This window comes from Cinclus cinclus, chromosome 1, assembly GCF_963662255.1.
Source record: "Cinclus cinclus chromosome 1, bCinCin1.1, whole genome shotgun sequence".
In the NCBI taxonomy this organism is placed as follows: domain Eukaryota; kingdom Metazoa; phylum Chordata; class Aves; order Passeriformes; family Cinclidae; genus Cinclus; species Cinclus cinclus.
Window position 1 is genome coordinate 67,468,765 of NC_085046.1, and position 23,153 is coordinate 67,491,917.

At 43.3% G+C, this 23,153-nt stretch overlaps 1 protein-coding gene across 3 annotated transcripts in view; it reads left to right on the top strand.

Moving 5' to 3' along the window:
- F13A1 (coagulation factor XIII A chain) overlaps positions 1–4,452 on the top strand; it is a 104,479-nt gene extending 100,027 nt beyond the window's left edge. For all 3 annotated transcript variants that reach the window (XM_062491318.1, XM_062491396.1, XM_062491475.1), the window contains one exon: positions 2,487–4,452. In XM_062491318.1, coding sequence (XP_062347302.1) covers positions 2,487–2,631 — 145 coding nt within the window. In that variant the 3' untranslated portion in view covers positions 2,632–4,452. The remainder of the gene's footprint in view (positions 1–2,486) is intronic.
- The last annotated feature ends 18,701 nt before the right edge of the window (positions 4,453–23,153 follow it).

Consider the following 23,153-nt stretch of genomic DNA (forward strand, 5'->3'; position numbering starts at 1 on the left):
TGTAGTTTATGTAAATAATAGTCACATTTGTCTCCATGCATTCACAGTGATAAATGGCTCCAGTGTGGTGATGGCTCAGCATATTATGCAGAATCATTCATCACTGAGTTCTTTCCCAGGAAGATCAGATCAGGGTGGCTTACTCCATTTGCAAAGAGAGTTAAACACATTCTAGGCTTTCCCCACCCTCCCAACACTTCCCTATTTACCAGGGACTGTTATATATGGGATGGAGATTTTACAGTTCTGTGTAGGGATCAGGGTTTTGCTTCTGTGTACTTTTCAGGTAGCTTTTCTGCATCACTTGAATGGCTCCATAAAACTCACTGGTCATGTGTGACCCAGCTGATACATTATTCTGGCAATGTAGAGGCCTGGGGGCTTCAGTCCTTCAGTCTTGACCATTCATAAAGTCTATATATAGATAAAGATATTGATATTTAGCTATTAGCCTCAGGCAGATGAGGAGCATGAGTTATGGAAAAACCTTTGGCAGCAGCAATTCTTATACAGGGCACAGTCTTTGCATGACAAATGAGAATTAACCAGGCAGTGATGGATAGTGCTAGAAGGATTATAGCCAAGCATACTTTCACACTAGCAGGTAAGTAATTTTGGGTGTTTCTATATGTCAAAGCTAAGCTTGTATTAGCATTTGTAGTGAGAAGCAACTTGTTTTAGAAACAGGACAGTATAGAGACAGGAAAAGACAGGTTTGGTTTCCCAGTGTAGTGGTTGTCTTCCTGCACACACACACACACATACACACATATAAACATGTACTGAGATGATAGCACTATAAAACAAAGATGGTAGTGCTACCCTCTCTCACTGGAGTACTGTGAAGTTGTGGCCCAAAAACTTTCATCCTTAGAGAATCTGGCCCCCCAACTGCTTAATAAGTATACTCTGCACAGCAGACTTGTAAAATAACTTATTCACTTTCCATTCAGATAATCCCCTGCAGATAATTGCCATACACTCTAAAAGGTATTTTACTTTTTTTAGCAATTGAAGTTGCTGGTTTATCATAATTCCATTTTAGTGGGCATCTGGTGGATGCAAGCCAACCAGCTATGGGGAAGAGAATCTCTCTCATTAGTAACAAAGATAAAAAGAGAGAAAACACTTGCTGAAAGCAGTCTGCACATGCTCACATCAAAAATATGGTATTTCTCTGCTTTTTTTTTCTTTCTAAAAGTAGGTACATGCCCCAAGGTACCTCTATCTGTATCTGCAAAATGCAGTGCAGTGCCATGTAGAGATACCTAAGATAACGTCTAAGGAGCTGGAATACCTAATTTTACCAGAGGCAGTCTTGCACTGAAACAAATACTCAGGTGGGAGGATTCCAGGCTAGCTCATTTAGAACTAATTAAGGTTTCTTGTCTCATGGCAGCTTGTGCTAAGCCTGGGCAGACATTTCTGTCCTGACCCTGGCATAGGACATGGAACCTGAGAACCAAAGCCTATCAGATGAGAATTTGAAACAGTGACTGAAGTATAGGCTTGCTTTGCTCCCACTTTTTTCAGTTTTCAGGAGACTGTAGCCATATGAGATAAGAACAGTGAACTTAGAACCCTCTTATTTAATGCTGAGGAAAATATCATTAATTCTCATAAACAGGTCCCCACTACACCACTTTGTCCATTGCTTCCTTTGGAGCAGTTGCATCCCAGCATCAACCAAACACAATCAATCAATCAATCAATCAATCAATCAATCAATACCAGCCTTCAAAATCTGCACACAGAATCTTGTGAAAGCACTGAGAAAACACAGAAACCCAATACCTGAGGCTCTCCATGCATCTTAATTGCAGCAAAGAAATTGAAAATCAAGAACAGTGCAGAATACTGTTCTTCTGTATATGAGTTATCAAGGGTCATACATAATGTAAGAGGGTAGCCAACAACAGCAGGACTCCCAAGAATACTTTGACTTGTTTGTATGGACATGAAGAAGTCATCTGAAGGGGCCACTGAGGAGATCTGCTGATGCTACTAGGGAGATTCAGGGTAGGAGTTACAGAGGGTTTCAACATCTCATAGGGTTTGCAGGGGTATGACCTGGACACTTGGACTTTCTTTAATCATGTAAAGAATCACCGCCAGGCTATAGGCTATAATAACCAAGAAAAATGGAATTGTAAATTGGAAAAGTATATGTTAGATATAAAGAAGGTCATTCCAAAAGTGATCATGAGAGGAAGAGACAGGAGACATAAGAAAATTGATTCGTTTTGGAAATTTAAAATTAGCCTGGAGGAAAGGCTAGAAGAGGCTTTAAAAGGGTCAGTTCTGAGAGGAAAAGAAGATGGAGAGAGTAATTTGTATGATGTTTATGAGAGTGAGTGAAACATAAAAGATTTTAGACATGTTATACTATCCACCTTCAGTTCCTCCAGTTGTGTGTCAGGTTGAAAGCACTGGCTGACTGACTACAATATTGCTACTTTTCTTTTTTTTTTTTTTTTTTTATTCAGGAGAATCCCAATGAACTCTACATTGACCTGGGAAGTAAAATTTTTCCCAATGCGACCGGGTTTACGAAAGCTGATTGCAAGCCTGAATTCTGATGCTTTGAGGCATGTGTATGGTGAGCTGAATGTTCAGATTCAGAAACCGTGAACCAAGGTGCTGCCTTCTTCTCTCACTTAGGTATATTTAAAAATATCATGGGTGGCTGATGGAGAGGTATAAATCTGCTTATTGTTATTTTGATCATCCTTGTGCTGAAAAAAATTTATCAAGCAAACTAATTGGTATGTCTGGGGAGAGAATAAAAAAGCACCTGGATGCTGAATGATTTAAAATTAGCTATATGTAATTAAAGGCAATTCTAGGTCATATTATTCCTGTAGTTCACTTGTATTTATGGTCTTTTGCATTAGTGCTGCAAGGGAATTTGAAAAGCTCCATTCGCCAGAGTAATTTGAACTTTAATTTTAATTAAGGCCTGGTATTTCACTGAAGAGGGATGGAAAAAATAAAGAAGCAATTGTTATAAATTCTTATACTGAACTACACAATATTATGATAGATCATTCAGGCTGCAATAGAAACAGGTATTTCTAGCTAAAAGGTCTGCTTTATCTTTGCAAATTATAACGTTCTGGTTTGTGGAGACCCACTTTGCTGGAAGCATCTCTCAGGATGTTTTATCTCCAGAATATTTTCAGCCCCTTGTTTCATCTTGCATCTTCCCTATGCTTTTTCTGCTATTGTCTCATGTGCGCAGGCACTCACATATACTCACTTCATAGCCTCATCAGACCCCATATGCAGTTGGTATGCTGTTCCTCTACTTTGCTGGGCAAAAATCCAGAGTTTTTCTGTCTCTGCTCAGAGTTTATCACACAAAACCTGCATTTGCTGGTCATATCTCTTGTGCAAGATGTGTTCTGTCTTCACCCTACTCTGCCTTTTTTTCTCCCCTGAGCCCACCCTGTAGACCAATCTCCCACATGAGTGTGTCAGGAGTGTTCGCTGTCCCGGAGCAGTGCAGGCTGGCAAATGGGGTGAAGGAAAGAGGAGAGGAGCAGGGAACCTGAGGGTCTTCTCCTGCCAGTCCCACAAGCCTAGCCAATATCCTACACTGGAGCTGGGGGCAACTTTAGACTAAAAATTTGAGTATTTAAATTAAATCATGCCTGAAAGTTCCCAAGAGTCATGGCTAAATCAGAACTACATGAGTAACCCCGGGAGTACTGAGGGACAGAAACTCATCTGGGAAAGGAATAAAGATGTATCCTGAGAGTCAGAAACTTACACAATCCACAGCAACTCCTCCCCTCTGGCCACAGTGTGTATGTAAGAGCAGATCAGGGATTAACAGCCCAGGGGAGCAAGTTGAGCTTCTAAAGTTAAAAGGAACATCTTGCTCTTTAAACCCTGAGGCTTTACTGGATGGCCATATCATTTGATGACCATGTCAGTGGTCTCAGTGAAAAGCAAAGGAGATGCCTTCCCTTCTGCTCCTCTTGTTGCCACGCACTGCCCACAGTACCTCCTGCAAGACCTGTAACCAGCTGTTAAAATCTTGGGAGAGGAAAAACACAGCTGCTCTTTTTATCAAAGTGTGGGAACAAAGTAAAAATTAATACCACCTCAAATCCTCCGGGACTACCCCAGGATCCAGGAAAACCAGACTTTTGGGGGTTTTCGCTTCAGGCGTGGACACACCCTCATTTCATACAGCTTATGTGACCACATTAGAAACCTTGCAATGTCAAAGTCTCCCATATAAGTCCTGTGGGGTAGAAGAAACTGGACAATGTGTTGTCAGTGCAAGGTGAGAATCTCTGTTAGGTAATTAAGCAGTGTTACCAAGATCTTCATCTTCTAATACAATTATCCATTTTGTGCTCTTGCATACAAACCTGCTTTCTATTCCAGACATTTTATATATACAGTGTAATAAGAATTCAAAATAAAGCGTGTCTGATTGCACTTGTGTGTTGTGTTCTGTATTTTGATCAATTACTTCTACACAGTAGCACTGTAGACACCAGTTGCTGCATCTTCATTGTAAAAATTAAAAAGTGCACTTCTGAGCCATGCTAATAACAGTGCCTTTTTTGATGCTAAGGAGAAAAAACTTACATTTATTTAAATGAAAAAAAATACAGGCTAATTTTAACTGTTTTCCTTTGGTTTTCATTCTGTTTTAACAACTGGCTACCTGATGAATTGGAGAAGGTGAAGATTTCCAGAAAACATCACTAGTGCCAGGAAAATCCCTGGAATTTTCTTTACCTTGTCAGAGACCATTAAGGCACCAGTTTGCCCCTAATGAAACCTTACCTATGTCCCATTTTTAAAGAGTTCTTCTCTCAGCTACATATTTCAAGTCATTTTACTAACACACATTAAGCTGAGTTACCTTTGCCAAAAGACAGGAAGTATTCTTATTTATAATTTATAGAGGGGTATTTTGAAGTGATGGCTGGGAACAGAGACATGGGGTGTCAGCAGCCCATGGCACCACAAGCCTGCTCACTGTGCACCGAGGTGCTCACAAAAACCATAAGGACAAAATGAGGATAGCCTGTAGGATTTCAGCCACTTGCCAGCCCGTGCATAGGCTGTCACATGAAGCAAGGGCAAAACCTGACTGGAGAAGCAGGGAGTGCTGTGATTGCACTTTATGTACACATAGGGTGTGATCAGTAAATAGTGAGGACAGATTGGCAACCTCAGATCGGGAGGAGCTCTGAACCTGAAAAGAGTTACAGCGTTCAAATTCTTCAGCTGAGGGTCTTTTTTGAGCGGGCTGAACTTGGGTCCTCAACACAACCATCACAGCTCAGAGATGCACTGGGGTGGAAACATTCCAAAACAAAACCTCTGCTTCCACAGCTCTCACAGTCCAGCAGCTCAGAGACACTAAATACAAACAAAACTCACTCCTGAAACACACCTGTTTTGTTACCAACTTGTTACATTCAAGCTGTGGGGCATGTTGCTCCAATAGCCATCAACTTGTCACATTCCAAATCTTGCTATGACCAAAAGGAAACATATCTTACACCTGGGGAGAATACATTGTTAGTCTTGTTAAAGATAATCTAATCAGAGAATTATTAGTAGCTGAAATAACTAGGATGGAATTATATTCCTGTATCTTTATTACAGTGATACTAACATTTATAGTACAAATTATATTAGGTAAAACTGGTGCAGATAAACTTTACAGCATAGTCCACTTTCTCTGCTTTTTTATGCACCTCTACACTGCCCCTATGATATCTTCGGTCTGGGTGGGGGTGTGTGTAAGAGCAAGTCACCAGTGTCCCAGGTCCTCCACCAAGCAGAGTCTGATATTACTGGGGAGAGTTTATCTTCCTCTTCACTGGGATAAACACAACAGAAAATTTCTTCCTTGCCACCCTATGATACATCAGAGGTGATTTTACAGATTTGTACCCTCCACATCTTGTCCCTTTTTTATTGATTCAGCTCCACAGTAGATCCTAATTTGCTACATGATGCATTTTACATGTGTTGGGTACTGGTTGTTTGGTCTCTTTGGTTACATCTAGAATTTTTCTTACCTACCTCCTAATGTTGCACCCTTTGACAACCATTTATTAACTCCTGGTGAGCTATTTGTAGCCTGATGCCTCCCTTACGATCCTCCACCTGCACTGTCAAGTCCCCTATTACCATCCCATCCTAGTGAACCTTTATGCTGCATTATATTTTGAGGTCATACATAGTTCATTCTACAAGGAATAACTACCTGCTCTTACTGTCTACTACGTACAAAAAGGACGTATAACAGCAAGCATTTCCCCATGTGGTTGGATAAAGCACAGAAAACAATTAAAGCAATCCAGTAGTAGATACCACGGCATTAGATAATTGCTTTTACAGGTAAAAAGCTTGACAAGCCTCAGTGCCTGTGCTGCTAGGTTATCACCAAGCTGTGACCTTTCACAAGCAATGGCAGCCTCTGATTTGTGCAGCAAAATGAGAGAATGTGACTGAGCATTGACTTTTCTAGTGACTGGTACTACCAGTGATAATTGGTTTGAACTGAAGCTAATCAATAAGCACTGCCAAATCAGTGACACACCCGGCCCCCCGCCCCTTTCTGCTGCTGGGCACTTTCCTTCCTGCTATGCCATTTTCTCAGCATGTTGCTTTCATATTTATCCTTGTTTTTCCCAAGGAGAAGGCTGTGGCTGCTGGTGCTAACTTCTGAATTTGAGTGATGGCACAACAAAGGAAGACAATGGAAGACGACCAGATCGAACGAGGTGGGAAAACCAGAATTAACATCCCTGTTATGAAAGAGGAAAGTCTAAAATATACTATAAGTGTCCATGGAAGCGAAGGAATTGTCATGTGTATTGGAGCTGGCATGATAGCTGGATGAGTGAGGGAGAGTGTACCCTGTGAGGAGATCCAAGCTGGGCTCAGCCTTTTCCAAAAGTCACCTGCATTCTAACTCAAACAGGGCTGTGCCTGTCTGGTCTCCACAGAATTAGTCTGGGAATAAAAGGGAGCCCTTGCTCACGCAGCTCCTGCTCAGCTTTTGGCTACCACAGAGTGGACACAAGGCCCTGACATATGCTGGAAGCACCACTCAAAGCCACAACAAATCTTAGACAGGATGTGATTGATAGGGAGGGGAGGAGGACATGATGCAGCTGCCATCACCTGCAGCTTGCCATCTCCTGCAGTCATAATCCACAATATTGATTGTGTGACCGTTTCCTCAGAATCCAATAATTTGGGGAAATGGTGTAGAATCAAGCTTCCAAGCTGGAAGTTATAAATACATTGGCTTACCCAAAAATCTTTTAAAGTGAATCCAACAACAGGTGGGCCATTGAGGCATTTTTGCCTCCAGGTGTGAAACAGGGGACACCCACAAAGTGATGGGGAGGAAGAATGAGCAGTCTCACTGTCTATTAGGTAACTATTTTGTTCATTGCTGTGTGTGTTGTGAGTTATGAATAAGAGAACTGCAAGCTGGAAACATCATGAATTAAATGATTAATCACTGCATTGGCATGTTAGACTAGTTTGTGCAAAATTTGAAGTGTCTGTTTTCTTTCCTAGTGTGTTCATAGAATTGAGTTTAATTTATGTATTCATTTTAATACATTGCCCTGTAATTTCAAGTAATCTAAATGCATCATGACAACCCTAATGGAAGGAGTGGGAAACGTGGTCTAGTGAAAACTGTAGTAGCAATGAGAGGTGTTGCAGATGCAAGTATTTTGCTTATGCAACAGGAATATCCTGGTTGGACACAAACACAACATAGAATCTCTGTTTAATAGAGATTGGTGGCACTTTCTTCCATGATCTTTGAGACCTTCATGAGATTTTGGCAACTACTGAGGCAATTCCCAGGTGTGCTATCAACAGATACAATCAAACTTCTCATATTTACGTTGAACCACATTCTCCCAGTGACCTCCTTTGACATCCTGTATCTCTGGTACTGGGAGAATCAGAGAGACCTTCCCTCTCCAGTATGTGACCTATAGATTCATGGACTTCTGAACTGCATTTCACCCACATCACATCTTCTTCAGATTTAGGAGTCCTACCTCAGTCATTTTGTGCATGGAAGCTCTTCCATGCTTGTGCTTAGTCTTGTTTCTCTCTTCTGAACCTCTCCCAACATGATGTCATTTTAAGTACCATTTAAACACAGCAGGTTTAAGCATCTGCATTTTGAAAGGACACTGCTAATGAATGACTGGCCTACCTGTGCAAGGAGAATGTGGGTCTCTTGGGACCCAGATTCATTAGGTTAAACCCGGACCAAACTGTGGCTGAAACAGATGCAAAACCTGCCCTTGCTGCAAGATCTGTACCATGAAGGTTGAACACATTTTGTGCTTTTGCATGCATTGTTTCATTAAATACCTCTACTCTGGCATAGAAAAGACTCTGCTTTGCCCTTGAAAAGACCACAGATCATCTTTCTACAGCTGTGTATGAACAATAAGTAGGGCATTAACGTTTGAAAACCAACTGATTTTTTCATCACTATGTAAATTCATAGGATTCTGAGATGCACTTAAATGTTATCTGCCTGCTGCTCTTCTTCAAAGTAAATGTGTCTCAGATTCTCTGTGGTTGTATGGTGCTATTCAGTTGTTTTATCTGATTACAAAATTCCTCCACATGTAAATAACCTATAGAATAATAGTAAAATGCTGCTGTGAACTTCAGACAACTGCATAGAAAAAAAATCACAGAGTAAGAGGTAAATCTTGTTATCTGTAACTCAATTTTAATATTTTTCAGCTATATTTGCATTAGGAAGTTTTACAGGAGCAGATCTTTAGAGTGAAGCTGCTGGTACTGAGTTCCCAATAGCTATACTGTATTTTGAAGGATTTATATTAAACTTCTGGTCAGAATGGTTGTGAGCCCTTAGAGAGCCATTTGATGCACTCTCCAATTCAATCACTCTTCAATCAACTTAGGCAAAACTGAGCTGATCCAATGTGTGCTCTTAGATCACTGTGACGTGACTTAAAACACTGTAAGCCATTGTCTCAAAAACATGTTACTGGTCAGAAGATATGAGGGGTGGTCAAGAGCTCAGCATCTGTGGCAGCTGCATGGCAAAGATCTGCCTGGGCAATGCTACCTGAGAGCATTGAAGCATTCAGTATTTCTCTGTGTAGATGTATTGGTACAAAAGTTCTCACATCACCTCTGCTCACTCCAACAGGAGCTACAGAAAGTGCACTTTCCTAAGTAATGGCAGGAATAACTGGTAGTCCAGCTTTAAGGAAAAGATTCTCTGGTCTCCCACAGGTCTGGTTTTGGATCAGCAGGAATTGGTGGTGCTCTCTCCAGAGTGGCACACTAATGCTGTGTGATCCCTAGAAGTATCTTTATGCTGACCTAGCTGTATCTGCGCTTGTACCAAGATGCATGCTTTGAGAACTGGTCTCCCTTTAACCAAGTGCTGTGTACTTCACTAGTGATGTACACTGCCTCCAAATCCCCTTTGCAGCTGGAAAAGTTTGCCCTGCTGTTTGCTTAAAAGTTTGTTGGATTTATTGTCCTTTATAGAACAAAAAACTTGAGCTAATTTAGGGACTATTATAAAGATGATGTTCCAAAGCCTCTGCTGCCTAAACAGTTTAGTTTGTAGGAAGACTTTTCCTGTACTAAGATAAGCTTTGCACAGGGCCATTATAAACCCCACTGCAACATGCTGATTACTTATTTTCTGCCTTTCAACTGGTTTAAGTTAGGTAGGCACAGTTTTTGCAATATAAAAGAATACTTTGAGCTCCGATCAGCTAGTTCTGGAAGAGCTTTTAAGTAATAAAACCTATTCCCAAAGCTCTGTTGACCTCATCAGCATTACTGGTGCCCAAGAAAAAAAAAATACCTTTGCGTTCAGAGACTCAGCAATGAGGAAGTGTCATCATCAAACTGCAGATTATCTTGCAGAGGCTATACTTGCATCCAACTGTGGTTACAATTGAAAGTGTGAGGTTAAGCAAATGGGAAAAGCCACCATTTTGAGGAAAAGGAGGAAAAAAACAGACAGGGAGTGCAGGAATTGAGGAAAGTAAAAGAACCTCTGCATGTGATTTTTACATATTTAGAAATTGAGTAGCAGGAAACAAATGAAACTAGGGACAATGTTGAGGGAGAGAGGCAGAAGAGACTGTATCTAGAACAACACAGACATGCCAGCAGGCAAACTGATTATGCCACTCTCTGAATCTGTCTGAATTCCTGTCACCAAGTGGCACTTGGTTCCTTTATATAACTGCTCAAACAAACAGTGGTCAAATATCTCTTCCTGCAGCAGGAAGGGGACTTTATGGCTCACGCCCCTTCTTGGGTGCTTTTCATCCACAACAATTTGTTCAGCCCATATATCTCTGTTGCACAAAGACCGTGCCTAGAAAACAGGTGCTTAGAAACAAAGCATGGACTAAACTGATAATGGTGGTGGGCCACAGCTTCAGGCTAAAGGTTTCCAAGATTTTAGCATTACAGTACCCCCAGTTATGTCTGCTTAGTCAGTAGCTGGTAGCTCTGGCTGGACAGGTCTGAGCATGTAAAGACACTCCAGGAATTTTTCTTTCTAGGCATGTGCCTTACCCTACTAGTGTTGGGTCTGTGTAGAAGACATTAACAGATGACAAAGCCAAGTGCTCAGAAAGAGGAATAAGTCAGCCTCTTTGGGATGAGCATTCAGCTGTTTGTGGCTCTGGAAGATAGATTGTTGGCACAGGGATCCTGGGTGCAGGGGTAGCCAACTCATTGCTGTGGGAGAGGCTAATGAGAGTCATATGCTGAATCCATTAAATGTGGCAGGGAGTGCAACTCCTCTCAAAAACCAGCTGTTAATTGAGCGTCTCAGTTTTCCAGGCAACTTTGGGTTTCCCATCACCCTGTATGTTACAGAAAGATGCAATTATGGCATTCAACAATGATGTTTTGATGGCTATCACTCAAAATTAGCCACAGCTCTACCTCCTTAGAAGATTGTTTAATTCTACTGCCATAGTCTTGATGGTTTCTTACTACATCTGAGTCAGTCACTTCAATTGATAATGACTCTAAAGTATTGCCTACAGTTTTCCTTTTCAGCTGATCCACTGAATTTTGACATACTAGCAGATATACAGGTTGTTGATGTAAAAATGAATCAACTTTGTTGATAGTACATTACATAGCCTGAAGCCTGAAAGTTAAACTGGTTCCCTGGAGGTTTGATGGAAAGGTCTGTAATACTTTTGAGGTCTGAGCCTAGCTCTGTTTGACTCAGTAGCCTTGAGCACATTATTGAGACCCCAAACAACTCAAAAAACAGGCACTGAGGTGTAAAGGCAAGAACACCGGAAACCCAAGGGCCAGTGGTTCTCTACTGCCACCTCTTCATTGCAAAAACTCTTTCCCTGTGTTTGTTTTATCTTAGAAGGTCTTCCAAGTCATTCCATTTAAATGCTTGGGCGCCATCAACCAGAATGCCCTCAAGGTCTCCAGACATGCATTACACACATACGCATGCATGCTCACCTTCAGGCATCTTCAAAGCACTGGTCTATCCAAGGGTGTTGGGCCCTGGCCCTTTGGAATGTATCAAATCGGTTAGAAAATGGCTTACTTTTTGTTTTCAATGTCTATTCATGAATGTATGAAGGGCTTTCCAAGAGCTACTGTGAAGAAATAGTCGAAGGTACCATGTGGCAGTAATCAGGCTAAGGGTTCATAGAAGCAGTAACAGGATCTGACCACTTTCTACAGGGTTAATATATTTCTGATAACTCCAATATATACCATGGCCTTTGCTGATGATTCTTCCTCTTTCTCTGCAGTGCACTTGTCACAGAAGTCCCTGTCCAATCTCTCCATGTGGGCCCAGAGGTACACTTAAATACCCCTTGCGTGAGAATTATCATCTGAAATGGAACCCTTTGGGTTTGGTGCTCATTTGCTGAATTCCCTGTGCTGGCAAACATAATATGCAGAATTCTTGCCTGTGCTTTAAAGATGATGCTTACATCTTAAAAATAACTTTTTAGAAAACAATCCTTCTTTACCTTTTCCCCTAAGCCAGACAACTCACTGACGTCCTGAGTTATATATATCTTTTTTCCTTATGCATTCCTAATAGTGGCAGTGGTATTTTTCTGGGAAAAGCTTCTTGCTTGTCAACAATTCCTCCTCTCCTGCAGCTAATTTCCTCATTTGGATCACAATTCTCTGCAATACCTTCATTGATTTCTTCTACAACTGTTAATAAAACTAAGTTCTTTATACATAATGATTTGTAAATGTAAACAGGCAGGTTTTTAGAAAGTGACTAGCGATTTCTGCAAGTTCATGCTGCAAAAAGCTTATTTTCCTAGAGAATGTTCCTCTGCCTTCTGAAAATAAGTTCTGCCCTCTAAAGAGGTTCAGGCTGCATGTCCATAATGAAACTACCAAGTACCTACCACTCACTGGCCTATGAGCCTGAGTGTGGAGCTTCATGTCCAACTCAGCCCACTGGAAACACCCGCAGCATCCCAACCAAAGCTATTTCCCCCAGTTCCCTCTGCTGCTTTCACGACTGCTGCACGAACCTTTGCGAGGCTAGCACCCCAACCTGCCCCCCAGGCACACACACACCTTCTCATCCTCCCATACAAAGCCTTCAACACTTAACTTTCAGCTGGTGAACCTGCTAGCAAGGTTCCCAAACAGATGGCAAGTCTCGCGCATGAGACAAATTTCTATTTCTAGTCCTATTTTGCAGAACACAAGAGCTCTGGAAGAGGCTTGCTCACAGCCTCGCAGTGAAATCACAGAGTTGCGAGGAGCAGACAGATGCTCGGACCTCCCCAAGCACCATCCTCCAGCCCTGAGGCCAGGGTGGGGTTTGCTCTGTTGACCAGAGCTCTGCTGCTCTTTCAACCATTCCTGGCCAGCCACCCCGGAAGCTGAGGCCATGGGGCAAGCCAGCAGTTATGCCTTTAAAAACTGAATGGCCACAGCCCATGAGAGATTAATTTTCAGGCTGTGTCTGACTGTCAGCCATGGGTTTCAAATCCCTGCATTAGGCTGCAAACATGTAGCAGAAAAGGAGTGAAAGGTGACCAGAGAGTCCAATGCACATTGTCCAAAGCAGAAAACTGATCTCTCCTCCAATTTTTCAGTTGTTCTTTTGTTTTAATCTGGCTATCTGACATATTGAGAAGGTCTCATGTGAGGAGGTGTTGTCTCCTTCCCTCTCAGAAAGGGAAAGTTTGTGGACACTGCATACAGTGACAGATTTATGCTATCTCCAGTGTCTGGAAAGTTGTTTTGCTTGTGAAGGGCAGCCAGGCTGAAAAACAGTGAGATGAGGTTCTTGATCCAAGGTATCACTGAGACCCTCAAAGGAAAGGTGGATATCCTTGCCCTCTCTCTACAGCATAGGTGGAGTGATAGAAAGGGAATTGCCATACCAGGGCTGGGAGAGACCATCTGACACAATTTCCAATTCTTCAGGCAGAGAGAACAGCAATGAAGCTCTAGAAAGGAGGGTGTATTTAGAGTTGCAGGTGCAAGCAACTGTTAGGAGAGCTTAGAATTGGGCAGTTAAAAATCTCCTGGGCAGGCAAGAAACACAAGCTGTTGATGACTTTGGCCACAACAGGGGAATGGATCCACTGGTCGAACACTCTGGATGTGGTGACTCTATGTGCAAAGCAAAACATCTGTATTGTGGTGGCTTTGAAGCAGGTGTCTCGTGGGAGTGGATCCTTCACAAATGAGTTTTTGTATGCTGTTTTAATAAACCAAGAAAGAAAGCATATTCTGACCAGCAATTCCTTGTTATTATTTCAGCTAACTGCAAATTCTGCTACTATTTTGGCTCAGCCACCTGCTCACAAAGCCTAGTTTGTTGCTAAGTGTCAAAATACCCTAAATCAGAACTGGTGTCTCAGCTAGCAAGCAAGCAGCAGTAACACTAATGAGTCTGCAACATGATTTACATACAGGATCTCAGTGCCTGCTACTATAAGAAGAGCACTGATAGAGACAAGGAGGTCCACATGAGCTTAAACAGAAAAATCTATCACAATTATGATCACTTTTGGGAAAAAACCCACATGTTCAGGGTGTTTAGAACTTTTTAATTCTCCCTCCTGAATTACTGAAACTTTATATTCACGCTGACTTAAGAGGTCTTAAGTCAGTACTTTTCAGTCATGTCCGAGAAATAGCTTCTGGGCATTGTAGGGCTTTTTGGTTTTCTGTTTTTGACTATAAATAAGTATTTTTATTCAGAACAAAGCAAAAGTACATGTAATTTTGAAGTATTTGATTCTAAAAGCATTATGTCCAGCAGGTCAGAATCTGGCTGTCAGGATATTTGGATTATGGAAGCACAGCAGTTTTTTCTTTTTTATTTGCTCTGCTTGGCTCTGACTATGCTCCAGTCAACAAGGATTGGTTGAAAATCTCATTAACATTGCTGGAAAATGTTCATGTGTGCAAGGGATGAGGCTCCAAGCACCCGAATATTCATCAGCAATGACTCAGAGACCAGAAGACATTAACTCATAACAACACAAATGTGAGGTTGATGCTCCCAGATACAATCTGAAGTTTGGGATGACTGGGGGAATTCATTACACAAGCTAGCTACAGTGGGCCAGTACCACTGAGAGTTGAGCAGTGGGACCATCAGGGAACATGGAGCATCCACAGACCCACCTGGGGTTCCTTTCCCTGATGACACTTGACAAATGCGCAGGAAGTACTGGCATTCGGTTTTGACCTTCACTCCTTGAAAGTGTACAGCAAAACTGTGGGGAAAAAAAGAAAATAAAGTGGATAATAATCTCATTCTCTTTCTTTTCCTTGTTAAGCCAGCAGACTTTACCCAGCAGGCTGCTAAACAGTACAGGCTTGCTTTTCCTCTTCTCTCTCCACCCCAGCAGGAGCCACCAATACCTCAAACTGTGCCATGGTGGGAGATCTGCCTGGCACATCTGCTGCTCAGCAGCAGGGAGGTTGCAGGCATTTGCCACCAATGGGGCCAATTCAGAGAGGTCATCAGAGCTGCTGGAAACCAGCAGGATCAGGGCAGAAGGGTCAGAGGGTCTCAGCTTGGGCAGGAGGAATAACAGATCAGGTAAGAATGATTTGCAGCACCCAGAGTGAGCTTACTGGCATTCTGGCAGAGGTAAAACAAGACCTCGTAGGGACACTTGATGCTTCAGTTGTAAAATTACACCTGGCTCAGCAAAGCATGAGAGCACCGATGATGTCTACATATGAAATAATCACATGCATAGCAACAAGATGAAGCACGTTCATCCTGACAGGGGTATGTTGAAAAAAACAAGGTCTCCTAGGAGGAAAACTTGTTATCTCCAGGGAGAGGAGAGGAGAGGAGAGGTGTTCTGTGGGGTGTAAAAGCAGCTTAAAGAACTGGAAACAATGTGACTTCCATCTGTAAATGGCTTTTGTGGAAGTTCTCTCAGTCTAAGATTATTTTCCATGAAGGAATAAAAAGAAAGCCATTATTTAAATCCATTAAAGGTAGTGGAAATAAACTACACATCAGTATTGTTCTCTGCACAGAGGGAAGGAGGATCCATTTTTGGGCAAATTAACATCTTGGTGCTGAAAGTTTGTCTTCAAGTTTAGGCAAACAAAAACCCAAATCAAGCAAACCAAAAAAGAAAAAAAAAAAAAAAAACAAACAAAAACCCCAACCAATCAACCAAATAAACTAACAAAAAAATCAAACCTAAATCATATAGGAGGAAGGAAAAGAATGGAGGAGGAGATAAATCTAGAAGAATCACTCACTTGCATAAGAAACCCAGGAGACTCAGCTCCTCTAAACACTATTGATCTACATATGTAGATGTTCAAGGAGAAATCCTTTTCCCACTTCTGCTGCAGACTTTGATGATGCCACAATTTCATGTGTTCTGCTGCAAATGAAGTGTATGAAAATTCAATGTATAAAACCCATCAGAAAAGAATGGGCCAAGAGTAAGAAGGGCCTATTCTCCATCTGTATATAAAACTGGACACTCTGTACTGCAGAAACACAATTATAAGAATACTTTTGGCATGGTGCACAGGAAGACAGCTTCATATATAGCAATCAGTGAAATAAAGAATATGAATAATGCTAAATCTCTTGCCATGAAAAGCCTCGCTGTAAGAACAAGAAGCTAAATAAAATATATTTACTACCTCCTTTCTCCTGCACCACATGATGCACAGTACAAAGGTATTTAAAACAGCTCTAATTGGATAGAGTGTAGCTTGAAACTGCCTGAAAGGACATAATTACAATAATCAATGCAATAATGTAGGATAAGACCTTGCATTATGCCTAGACCTGCTCCTTGACTCAAAGGGTTTTCTCTCTAAAACAGAGCCCTGAAATCCAGGTTGTTTTGCATTCTGAGGCTGACTGACAAGCATATGAAGCAGCAGCTGCTCCATCATTGCTCCATTTCAGATGTCAAAGTCTGACCCTGTCAAACCCACTCACAGCCTCACATGTTCTGGTGAGGAGCTAGAGAAGTGCATGGACTTATTCACCAGAGCACTGTTCATTCATAACAAAGTCATCTCTGCTACCCACATCCATTAGCCAGAATTTGAAATACCACACAGAAAAGCAACTGCCTAAAATTTTCATGAACTGAGGTATTGGTCCTTGAGACATGAATGGAAAGAGAATCGAAAGTGTGCTTGTGATGATGAGTCATGGGTTTAAAGGGGTATTTCCAGGTAAATATTTTTTTTGAGCCTTCCTCTTTCTATTACCAGCGCTTATCTTGCTGCACCTGTGAGAATCTGCAGGGCTACATCCTTGCTTGACAAAAGCCTAAATGGTCACAGCAGGACTGAGACCACAGCGTGACCTTTAATGTAAAGGACATTGCAACACCAATCAAGAGGTGTTCAGCTTTTCTGGATACACCATGAACCAGGGGGTGGTAGAAGGGCACTCATCCACCAAAAGTTTCTTCAAAGAATGGAGAATGTTATGGCCCATGAAGGGTCCAGTTTCAGGAGGAGCTTCTACACTGAAGAACAGGGTAACCCTCCAAATACTCCACTCATGACTTGAGCTGGTAGCAAAACAAACGATATTTCAACAAAGGTCTGAAAGAGACAATTACATGTAAAACCACCTAGGTTTCCAGAAGATTCTGTATTAAGACATATAGAGGAATTCGTGAAATTGTCTAATTGGCTACCCACTAGTGATGGAGGCTGCACAAAGTATCCAAATTTCCCTCTTTCCTGCTCACCCTTGTGCTGGAGTATCTACATGAAGAAGACAAAGCCTACATTTGGAAGTGTTAGCTGGGAAATGTATGTTTGGATGTCCCAGTCAGTCAGCTGGTCCTCACAGCTTGGAGTTATACCTCTCGCTTCAGATAATGAGTTCAAAAGAGAATTAATGTTTTTTTTGTCTGTCCTGGTTTACAATACAAGATATATATTCTATTACCATCTGAGAAGGGTGATCATCCTTATCTCTGTGGGAAATATCTTCTGTTAATGGGCCATTGAGTCCTACTGTATAACTGATAAGATTACATCATCCCACTGGGAGATGTTCCAGCCAGAAGGACAAGCCAAGCCTTTCCTACCTAGATAAAAACTGAGGTTTCGAACACCAAAAGCAACCTTTTTCCACTGGATTCCAGAGGAAGAACTAGGCTTTTTTCCACATCATCGCTGGACCCTTTGGAGGAAAACTGCACCAGCACCCTGACTGACAGGGTATCAGGTTGTATTCTGACTCTGTCAGTGGTTTTATTTTTATTATTGCATGTATTTTGTTTTTTCTTTTTTTTCTCTTCCCTATTAAAAATTGTATTACTGACTTGAAGTCTCACTGGTTTTGCTTTTCAAATCAGTACATTTATTGGCGCCCAACATGGGGCACGAAGGTACTGAGAAAAAAGTCAGCATTACAATTTTGAATTGTGCCAGCCACCTATTCACCATGATTCTCAACATGCTTACGTGGGTTTTATATCTTACTCTCTATATCTTTCCGCACATGGGGAATTATCTGCCAGTTGTAATGCTCCTGTGTAGACCAGGGTATGGTATAAAAATTGCTTTATTGGTCTGTTATGTCTATTGCATGATAACCTCTGAGGTAATGAACATCATTCAGAATATATACTCAACTTTGTTTGTTTGTCCTAGTCTAGGCTGCTACATCTGGGGTCTCAACAATCTCACCCAGCCCCTGGGGGGAGGGGAAAAGGACAATTTTTTCCAATCTTTCAGGCATGGCACAGCAGTTTTTGGAAATGCTGAGTTCTCTCTGGATGCCAAGGACAGCATAATGTTGTTGTTAGTTCTGCTTTGTCTTCTCTGCACAGCCTTCATAATGCTTAGAAACAAAACACTATATGGTATAGTGCAGCGTATTCTTGAGGAAGAGGAAAAAAGAAACAAATCTACTGTGTCCATTTCTGCACAGAGTGTCACAAAGGACAAAAGAACCAAACACAAAGCAACAGCGTCCGTGTCTATGCAGACTGCCACAGAGGAGAAAAAAGCCAAAAGAAAAGCAACAGTATCCGTCTCTAAGCATTTTATCCAGGAAGAAGGAACCAAAAGTGCCATCAGCATCTCCACACAAACTGTCACCGAACCAGTAGCAGTTGCCCCCGTTCAGAAGAAGAAAACAAAAAGCAAATCAGTTCGCATAGTCACTGATGAGGACGTGGCAGGACCTTCACACCCAGCAGAAGAGACAGAGCCAGAAATCATCACTCCCTCTCTATCCCTGGGTGAGCTGCGTGACCTGCAGAGGGAATTCACCCGTCAGGCAAATGAGTCCATCCTGACTTGGCTGCTCCGCATCTGGGACGCTGCAGCCAATGACACAGTTCTGGATGGAAGTGAGGCCAGGCAACTGGGATCTCTGTCCCGGGATGTGGTCATTGACCAGGGGATCGGGAAAACCCAAGGAACCCTCAGCCTCTGGCGCCGACTGCTGACAAGTGTGAAGGACAGATACCTTTGTAAAGAAGATCTCCAGGTGCACCAAGGAAAATGGAGCACAGTGGAACAAGGTATCCGATGCCTGAGGGAATTGGCTGTGCTGGAGATCATTTTCTCAGAAGATGAGAGATTTCCTAAGAGCCCAGACTGTGTCCAGTGCACGTCACAGATGTGGTTGAGATTCTCACGGCTTGGACCAGAGATGTACTCCCGTTACCTGGCAATGCTGCAATGGAGGGAAGGTGAGGACATGGTAGGCGTCTTGGCCAATAAACTAAGAATTTATGTGGACACTGTCACTGCCCCATTTCGTACCCATGTCTCGACCATGGAAACAAGGCTGGTTGAGCAAGTCCGGAGCTTGATTGAAGAGGGCCATCAGAAACTAAAAAAGAACTTAAGGCAGAAAACTACCAGATCTCACCAGAACCAACAAGAGTCTCTGCCATTAGGAGCCGGCGTTTCCCAGCCAGGGAGAGAGGACACACTCCACGAGGTAACCTCTGGTTTTTCCTTCAGGAGCATGGAGAAGACATGAGGAAGTGGGATAGAAAACCCACCTCCTCCTTAGCAGCCCAGGTACATGAACTGAAAAGAGGGACACCGAACACAAGAAGCTCATCTAGAGTCAACGCTGCTCCAGTCTCTCGTGCACAGAACTCCAAACAGTATCAGAACGATGATATGACTGATCCTCTTGAAGGGACCTCAAGAACCTATTTACAGGAAGAGAGCAACATGTACCAAGACCAGGAATAGAGGAGCCCTGCCTCTAGCCAGGTAGAGGAGAGGGACAATTGGATCTATTGGACTGTGTGGATCCGATGGCCTGGCACATCCGACCCACAAAAACATAAGGCTTTGGTTGACACCAGCGCCCAATGTACCCTGATGCCATCAAGGTATGAAGGAGAAGAGTCAATCTCTATTTCTGGGGTAACAGGAGGATCCCAGCAGCTGACTGTAGTAGAGGCTGAAGTGAATTTATCTGGGAAAGGGTGGCAGAAACACCCCATCATGACTGGCCCAGAGGCCCCATGCATCCTCGGCATAGACTATCTTCGAAATAGGTATTTCAAAGACCCAAAGGGATATCGCTGGGCTTTTGGGATAGCTTCTGTAGAGACAGAAGACATCAGAAAACTGAATACCTTACCTAGTCTCTCAGATGACCCCTCTGCTGTGGGACTACTGAGAGTTGAAGAGCAACAGGTACCAATCACCACAACAACAGTACACCGTCGGCAATACCGTACCGACAGAGACTCTGTGACTCCCATCCATGAGATGATTCGTAAACTGGAGAGCCAAGGGGTGGTCAGCAAAACCCACTCACCCTTCAACAGCCCCATCTGGACTGTGCGCAAGTCTGATGGAGAATGGAGATTGACTGTGGACTATCGTGCATTGAATGAAGTGACTCCACTGCTGAGCGCTGCTGTGCCGGACACGCTGGAACTCCAGTACGAGCTGGAGTCCAAGGCAGCAAAGTGGTACGCCACCATTGACATTGCCAATGCATTTTTCTCCATTCCTCTGGCAGCAGAGTGCAGGCCTCAGTTTGCTTTCACCTGGAGGGGCGTGCAGTACACCTGGAACCGACTGCCCCAGGGGTGGAAGCACAGTCCCACCATCTGCCATGGACTGATCCAGGCTGCACTGGAAAAGTGTGAGGCTCCTGAACACCTACAGTATATCGATGACATCATTGTATGGGGGAGCACAGCAGGGGAAGTCTTCGAGAAAGGAGAGAAGATTATTCAGATTCTGCTGAAGGATGGTTTTGCCATTAAGCAAAGTAAGGTCAAGGGACCAGCTCAGGAAATTCAGTTTCTAGGAGTGAAATGGCAAGATGGACATCGTCAGATCCCAACAGAGGTAATTAACAAGATCACCGCTATGTCTCCACCAACCAACAAGAAGGAAATACAAGCTTTCCTAGGTGCCATAGGCTTTTGGAGAATGCACATCCCTGAGTACAGCCAGATTGTGAGTCCTCTCTACCTGGTTACCCACAAGAAGAATGATTTCCACTGGGGCCCTGAGCAGCAGCAAGCCTTCACCCAGATCAAGCAAGAGATTGCTCATGCAGTAGCCCTTGGTCCAGTCAGGACAGGACCAGAGGTAAAGAACATGCTCTACTCTGCAGCTGGAAATCATGGTCTATCCTGGAGCCTTTGGCAGAAGGTGCCTGGTGAGACTCGGGGTTGAACACTGGGATTCTAGAGCAGAAGTTACAAAGGGTCTGAAAACAACTACACTCCCACAGAGAAGGAAATTTTGGCTGCCTATGAAGGAGTTCAAGCAACCTCTGAAGTAATTGGCACTGAAACACAGCTGCTTCTGGCACCTCGACTACCGGTACTGGGCTGGATGTTCAAGGGAAAGGTTCCTTCCACACATCACGCCACTGACACCACATGGAGCAAATGGATTGCCCTCCTCACTCAGCGCGCCCGTATTGGAAATCCGAATCGCCCTGGATTCTGGAAATAATTACAAACTGGCCTGAAGGTGAGACTTTTGGGTTATCTTCTGAAGAAGAGGAGCAAGTGGCACATGCTGAGGAAGCCCCACCATATAATGAGCTACCAGAGACTGAAAGACGATATGCCCTCTTCACTGATGGTTCCTGCCGAGTTGTAGGCACTAACCGAAAATGGAAAGCTGCAGTATGGAGCCCCACACGACAAGTTGCACAAGCTACCGAGGGACAAGGCGGATCGAGTGAGGTCGCAGAGTTAAAAGCCATCCAGCTGGCTTTAGATATTGCCGAACGGGAGAAGTGGTCAAAGCTCTATCTCTACACTGACTCATGGATGGTAGCTAATGCTCTGTGGACATGGTTGGAAGTGCTGGAAAAAGGCCAACTGACAGCACAGAGGGAAACCCATCTGGGCTGCTGAGATTTGGCAGGACATTGCCACCCGAGTAAAGAAGCTAACCATGAAGGTTCAACACATGGATGCGCACGTACCTAAGAGTCGAGCTAATGAAGAGCATCACAACAACGAGCAGGTGGACCGAGCTGCCAAGGTAAAAATATCACAGGTGGATCTAGACTGGCATCACAAGGGAGAATTATTCCTAGCTCGTTGGGCCCATGATGCCTCTGGTCATGAGGGGAGAGATGCAACATACCGATGGGCCCGTGACCGAAGGGTGGACCTTACTATGGACAGCATCTCACAGGTCATCCAGAACTGTGAGACCTGTGCCACAATCAAACAGGCCAAGCGGGTGAAGCCTCTGTGGTATGGTGGACGATGGTCAAAGTACAGGTATGGGGAAGCCTGGCAAATTGACTACATCACCCTTCCCCAAACCCACCAAGGCAAGCGCTATGTACTGACCATGGTGGAAGCAACCACAGGATGGTTGGAAACCTACCCTGTGCCTCATGCTACTTCATGGAACACCATCTTGGGCCTAGAAAAACAAGTCCTCTGGAGGCATGGTACCCCTGAAAGAATTGAGTCAGACAATGGGACCCATTTCAAGAACAGCCTTATCAACACCTGGGCCAGAGAACATGGTATTGAATGGATATATCACATCCCTTACCACGCACCAGCTGCCGGGAAAGTTGAACGGTGCAATGGACTCCTTAAAACTATCCTGAAGGCACTTGGTGGGGGAACCTTCAGAAACTGGGAAATGAACTTGGCAAAAGCCACCTGGATGGTCAACACCAGAGAGTCCATCAATCGAGCCGGTCCTGCCCAATCTGAAGCCCTGCACACAGTGGATGGAGACAGAATCCCTGTGGTACACATGAAAGGTATTTTAGGAAAGACTGTTTGGATTAATCCCACCACAGACAAAGGTAAAACAATCAGTGGGATTCTTTTTGCTCAAGGACCTGGTTACACTTGGTGGGTAATGCAGAAAGATGGGGAAACCCGCTGTGTACCGCAAGGAGACCTTATTTCAAGAGAGAACTGTGTCTAGGGTTTCATTCTGTATTATATGTATATATATAGAGAGAGAGAGGGTATTGGTTTGGGTATAATGTAGATGTGTTGGGGGTTGGTTCTTTCCCTTTTCCCTCTGTGGAATTTTCCCCATTGTCATGCTAAGATACCTGTTGACTGGGCCCTGGTGACAAGGAGGAGGGGACGGGAGGGAAGAGGAAAAGCCCCGCGAGATTCAAACAGCCAGAAGAG